The sequence below is a fragment of the Solanum tuberosum genome, unplaced genomic scaffold (genome assembly GCF_000226075.1).
Source record: "Solanum tuberosum cultivar DM 1-3 516 R44 unplaced genomic scaffold, SolTub_3.0 scf00164, whole genome shotgun sequence".
In the NCBI taxonomy this organism is placed as follows: domain Eukaryota; kingdom Viridiplantae; phylum Streptophyta; class Magnoliopsida; order Solanales; family Solanaceae; genus Solanum; species Solanum tuberosum.
Window position 1 is genome coordinate 669826 of NW_006239092.1, and position 7184 is coordinate 677009.

Consider the following 7184-nt stretch of genomic DNA (forward strand, 5'->3'; position numbering starts at 1 on the left):
AAGACATTTCTTCCTAGTCAAGGAGGAGAGGGAACACTATGTCTTTTCTTAGAATAGAAAAAGACATTTCTTCCTAGTCAAGGAGGAGAGGGAACACTATGTCTTTTCTTAGAATAGAAAAAGACATTTCTTCCTAGTCAAGGAGGAGAGGGAACACTATGTCTTTTCTTAGAATAGAAAAAGACATTTCTTCCTAGTCAAGGAGGAGAGGGAACACTATGTCTTTTCTTAGAATAGAAAAAGACATTTCTTCCTAGTCAAGGAGGAGAGGGAACACTATGTCTTTTCTTAGAATAGAAAAAGACATTTCTTCCTAGTCAAGGAGGAGAGGGAACACTATGTCTTTTCTTAGAATAGAAAAAGACATGTACTTCTCCCTTTCCATAGAAAAGAAAAAGACACATACTTCTTATTTTGTATAGAACAGAAAAAAGTCATGTACTTCTCTCTTTCCTTAGAATAGAGAAAGACACGTATTTCACTCTTTCCTTAGAATGGAGAAAGACACATATTTCTCCCTTTCCCCTTAGAATGGATTCTGAGTTCTAGTAAATATGGACACGGTAGAGACTACAAAATTAATTACTGAGGCTCCTATTATGGAAATAATTCTAAATAATTAATTTTAATTATTCTTATCATAATTAATTACAAATCATTCCACTAGAAATTCGCAATTGCACTCCTCTATTTATATTTCGAAATTCCTTATTAAACACATAAGTAATTTCTCAGGTTAAGATTAAAGATACTAATCAATAAATTAAATTACTGACGAATTTAATTCAATGATCAATTTCCTTTTGGAGCACTACTTAACTTATTTCATGTGTCAAATTCATAAATCCACTTGCAAGGTTTGACGCGATGAAAACTTATAAGCTTCTCAAAAAGCATACCATCAAACTCTAAAGCGAGACATGGATTCCGTCAACTAACTTATTATTTCACCAATATATATTATCATCATCCAATCTACCTGGCATATTAGAAGTTACAAATGTAATAATCAATTTAAATAATAATTCTTTCATGACTTGAATCGTAGGCCTACTGTCAACGGGTTGTACGATCCAAACTTTGCTATTATTGGTCTACCAGTGGATCCTTTGTTACGTCAGTTCATGTTTAATCCAAACTTTGGTAAGTTATTTTCTACTAAATATTTTGTTTTATTCTCAATTTTTTTTAAAAGACACTTATTATTATTATTATTATTATTATTATCATTATCATTATTATCATTATCATTATTATTACTACGTAGCATTTTTTTTAAAGAAAATTAACATTATTATTATTTGCATTCTTTTATTTGTAGGTAATAAGCATAAGTGATGCAAACGTTTGAATGGCTAGCATGGAGGGATCATTAGTGGAATGTTCTCCATCTATTTTCTTTTGAATTCTCTCTATTAATAAGCAAACTTTTATGGCCTTGTTGCATGTTTTGGCTATGTATTGGTCATATTTCTCGAACTCCTTATGTCCAATGGAAATTATGTTTCCATAGTCGAGAATATTTCATTGTTTTGTGTTAGTATGTCGTTTTAATATTAATAAAAGTGTATTATATTGCTGGTGAAAGCCGCAATGTGCAACAATTTATATCTATCGATGGGCATGGAATATACCGTTATATTGTCTCGTTATGCTGCCTTTACTTCTTACGTTATGGACTTTTACTGATCAGTAGAAGATCACTATTGTTTGGGCCAAAGTTTGTAGTAATATTTTCCAATAACTTTTATATTATTTTTACTCTTTACTTTATCTCATTATTTGTTAGATGACATATATGCATCACTTTTCAAATTAGAAATATATATTTACTTTTAATCACAAAGTTAAGAAGTATACATCATCAAAGTAAAATAAATATTCCATCAAAGCACCATCTTTTCCAGAAATATTTTATTAGGAGCGGAATTAATGTTTGAAAAATCTAGACAAGTTTAGAATGCTATTTATGTATTTCAACTTGATTTAATGTGGAGTAATGTTTATATAGATCTATAAACATGACCAACGATATCCATATATATGATGAAAGTTTTATTACTCACTACAAAGTACTAATATATTGTACTCATATACAAGTATGAGCGCATATTTATTCGAACTCACATCTAGAGAGTCGTTGAAAATTTAAATCACTGCGACAAAATCTTAGGATCACTTGAATGGTGACATATAATGCCATGACAAGATGTTATTATCATTTATAGCTTGGCCTTTTTCAACATTCATATTGGATTTGCTTCCTTTAATATCTGGAGGAACCATTGTTGAGGAAAAGACATTATTCCTAGCAAGAAAAAACTAAATCTTTTTTTCATAATTTCAAATAGGAGTGCTTATGTAACCATGAACTCGTCAATCAAAATATATGTTTAGATTGAAGTCGAATTAATTAGTTGATGAAATTCTTGATTTAATTAGTCGAGCATCAAAAGAAATACTCTAGAATTTAAAATTAAGGAGTTATTTGCAATATTCGATTTAAAAATTGGACCAAAATGTACCTTTCAGAAGTAGTACCATAGTCGAAAATTTGTGGTTGATTAAAAGCATCGTCGTAAGATAATAAATCCACTTCGTTGCTCTCTTCTTCGCTTGCTTTCACTTTTGAACTTAGACTCATCTTCATGAAATAATATTAAATATATCATTATAACATCGTGCTTAGTTAAATATCTTACATAAATTGGAACGAAGTACTGATGGAAGTATCAAGTCAATATGAATCAGGTAAAAAGAAACGGATAGAGTAATTACCTTTCTCTTAACGACAGAAATTAAGAGGGTCTCAAGTTGTTTCTCACATGCTTCGAGCTCTTCCAATGATGTCATCTTCCCAGGATCAGGCTCATACATACTGCATTAATAATTAAAGCACAATGATGTATTTTTCTCCAAAATGTATATTATATCAACGTGTTAGGATAGAAATAAGTAGGTGTCATGCGCAAGCTAGCAAAGCAAATCTCGAAAGACCATGAGTAAAAAGACGGACGAAAAATATACCAAAAGACACAGAGATTTAACGTGGTTCGGTCAATCGACCTACGTCCACAAAGTAGATGGGAAATCCACTATATAAATATGAGAGTACAAAATGTAGAGAGGAATAATTTCAACCAATTCACTTGGAATACATGGGAGGTAAGTGATAGCATACCACTTGTGTCCCACAAATTATCCCCTTATCAAAACTCTCAAAGTCCCTAGGCTACATTGTAAATGTTGATTAAGTTAGAAAAAACTTTTCCTAAAAGAAAATAACTAGTCAATTGAAAAAGAAACTCAGGGCAAATTAATACCCAACACAACGTACACTTTGGAGGCATATTAGCTAGGGAAAAGAAAATATCATTAAACTAATTGAGAAAAAGGATGTTGGGAAATATTAGAAAAGGTATATTATGTAAAAATATGATATTCAAATTGTATCATTTCTCTTGATTTCTTTTCGAAAAAGATTTTATCTCTCATTCACACTATTTTAAACTCAAAAAAAATAATCACGAAACACATATATTTTGACACATTTTCATGAAAGAAGACAAACATTTCGAAATAGAGCAATACTATAATTAACATTGGCATGAAATTTACTAAGTGCAACACCAACAAAAGATGAATAGATGAACCTTAATTTTTCCTCAGCTACATGAATTTGTTGTAGCAAAGCATTAATTTCCTGCCTGAGTTCCTGAGAAAATTAAAAATGAATTTACAAACACTAAAAATGATCTTTAGCGTTGTCACTAAATATGTATTTTAAGCAGCAATTAACACTCTTTGTAAATGTCCCTAAAGCCTATAGCAACATTGGATCCAATTGCAATTAACTAATGTCGGTAAAGGCTTTAGCATTGTGTATTTATATTGCCACTTCTTTTTTTGTAGTGAAAGAACACCCTCATATAACAAAGAAGCTAACCAACTTATAGTTGTTTTAAATGTGTAAAAGTGAAAGCAATTTTATATCCTATTCATATATATACCTGATGAATTTGGCTGGTGGTAGAGGCAGCAGCTGGATTGGTTCCATGCATCATCCTTCACATAAATTTTACAATTAAAGTGTGAGTAATGTGTATTATATTAAGAAGTTTGGGGTGAAAAGGTAGTGGAAAAAGACAATTCTAACCCCAGAAGATTCTGACTCCTCATCACTTGCTGCTTCAAGACAAAGTATTCATATATTAATTATCTTACCCATCAACAAAGGAAAGGAAAATAAATACAGAAATAAAATGGAAGCTATTGTGGTCGAAGATTAGGGTAAAAAGATATAGGTAGTTGAGTATGCAGGGAGTTCAATGTCATATTTTTCTTATTTCAAAGAAATTCTTTTTGAGCCAATGGTGAATTGGAAATAATTTTCATATCCACAAATAAGGGCAAGACATATATATATATTACTCTCTTCAGACTTCATTTATCATATTACTTTGAATATGTCATTATTGTTGAATGTGCAGAAAACCTAACATGGAGGATATTAAAACAACTCAAACTACTGCATATAGTAGTTTGATATAATTGATATATACTAGTCACTTCTCTATGCTTTAAATTTAAATTAAAAGGAGCGTTTTTAAAAAATTAATAGAAGGAAAAAAAATCTGAAAGTTCTTTATGAAATTCCAAATATAATTCAATTATATATTTCTTGCAATAAATATTTAGCGCATGAATATTGAGATAGACTTGATCCTTTAATTTTTCTCTTGTATTTTTCTAAGATCTTGGTAATATTATTTGTTAATGTACTCTTTTTTTTCCTTACTAAACATAATAACATCAACATATATTACTGGAGATTAAAATGATATATTCAAAATTAAAAAACAAAAATTTAATCACCAATATGTCAAAACATTTTTATCTTACCTGTCTATCAAGGAGAGCACTGCAAGGTTGATATGATCAAAAAATCAAAATGAGTACAAGAAAAAGTATGAGTTAGTTGATACATGGAAATTATAATAAACACGTTCAAAAAGTGAAATAAGTAATAATATGATTGGTATCTCGATAAATTTATAAAAAGTTTCAGATCTTTAATTTCTAAAATCGATCAACAAATTTAGAATTTGAATTTTATGAATTTGAGTTCAAAACTCATTTGATTTATTAACAGATGAAATCAACTATTATATCTATTTAATAAAAAAAAATATTTATATAGATTAAAGTATACTTAGTCAACAGTCAACTATAGCGTAGTATATATATCATGTAGAAGACATGCAAAAAGAAAATCGAAAAGGAAACAACTTTTTTACACAACTGAAATTATGAATATTATTAATCACATATTTTATTTATAACCATATAATATATGAGGCAATAATTTGCGAAACTATATGTTTTTTTGTACAGATGCACCGTTAATTATGTGTTATGCTGACACGTAGAAAGCAATGGCTTGATTGCCACGTAATCATATCTAGATATAGATTTTTAATTTCCTTTGTCCCTGCAAGACAGAAATATTAGTAATATTTAACAACACAAACAATAGTAATTAATATTAATATTATAAAGAGGAGTTGATATTTTAGCAAATTTGATAAATAAATAAATAAATATTATGAAGAATTTGTTTGCGTACCTCCCTTTATCGCGTTCAGAGAGATTTAAAAAACGAGAAAACACATCTTCAATTCTGTTTAATTATCCCGTAAAACACGTATAAGTGAGTGATTACCATAAATTAGAGAAAAAATAAAAATATTTAAAAGGGATGACAAGGTGGAATCGAACTCTCATCAACAAGGTGAAAGTTCAGATAGCAAATCAGTTAAACTACTATTTTTTTCTAAACAAATATTTAATTCGGATTCTTCTTTAATTTACAAGAATTTTTCTCTAATTACAAATTTTCTACACGACTGAAAAAAGAAAACCCGTCATCTATTTTTAAAATAAAATATAATTACATGCCACCAGTACATAAATATTGAATTTTAATATAGAGAAATAAAACAGCGAAAAAGAGGTGACTAATAATTAGTTTTGAGTTAAATCCACACAAAAACTTTTAATTAAAGAGTACTAATTAATAAACATAGGAATCCTCATTTTAAGTGGTTAAAAATTAACACGCAAGAAATATTGCTAATAATTCAATTGTAGGCGCCGGCATATACAATTCTTTATTTTTCTTTTTCAATATTTTCACTTAGTCAATTTAATGGTTTGTTAATCTAGCATGAAATTTAAAAACAAATCACTCAACTACTGATTATTATTTCAATAAAAAAAAATTAAGATTGAAAAGTAAAAATAAATAAATTAAAAATACTAACAATTAGTTGAATGATCATTTGAGAAACTACGTAGCACCTTTGTTTTGGAGAGAAGGATGTAAGTCGATCATGAAATAATATAATAACTATTAATTGAATGATGATCTGAGAAACTACGTAGCACCTTTGTTTTGGAGAGAAGGATGTGAGTCGACCAGTAGGAGAGAACATGAGTAGAGCAACATCAGTGTCACACAGCACACTAAGCTCATAGGCTTTCTTAATTAGCCCTTTTCTACGCTTTGAATAAGTCACCCCTCTGTTTGTCTTGTTCTCTATTCTCTTTATCTCTATTTTTGCTCTTCCCATCATTCCATACAATATTCTTCCTTAATTTCCATGCAAACAAAGAAAAAAAGTCACAAGGTAGAATAATTAATGATGGACACACACATAATATTGATACAAAATTAATAGTACTATGGTTGATGTTGAATTTTGATAGTAAATATGAAGTGCTAACCTTTGATGAGAAATAGTGTATAAGTTGAAAAAAATGGGTAAAAAGGAATTGAAAAAGGAAACAAAAAGAACTTATAAAGGCTTGTTTATTTTGTGCATTATTTTGTATTTTGTATTAGGGGTTCAATGGACTGGATTATGACAATGAACCAAAAAGAATTATGTTCATTGGGTTCTCTGTGTCTGGCCCATACAACTTATTTTTCACTATCCGTTTTACGGTAGGACGTGTCTATCTACTTGTTCAACTTTATATAAATTTAATTGTTTACTTATGCAAACTCAAAATTGAAGGGCACGGATGTTAGCTAAGGCCAAGTTAAAGGGCGTCTTTGGCAACTCTTTGATTCTAACTTACTAGACCAAGATTGATCTTTAACAGCAATATATTAATTAACG

At 29.3% G+C, this 7184-nt stretch overlaps 1 protein-coding gene across 1 annotated transcript; it reads right to left on the minus strand.

The window, feature by feature from the left end:
• Positions 1-2175: 2175 nt before the first annotated feature.
• On the minus strand, positions 2176-6632 carry LOC107061784 (agamous-like MADS-box protein AGL104). Its single transcript, XM_015311593.1, has 7 exons — positions 6448-6632; positions 5627-5680; positions 4011-4065; positions 3654-3715; positions 2779-2878; positions 2526-2644; positions 2176-2308 (listed from the first exon to the last, which is right to left on the minus strand). Exons 1-7 carry the CDS (start codon positions 6630-6632, stop codon positions 2176-2178), a joined length of 708 nt encoding a protein of 235 aa, XP_015167079.1.
• Between the last annotated feature and the right edge of the window lie 552 nt (positions 6633-7184).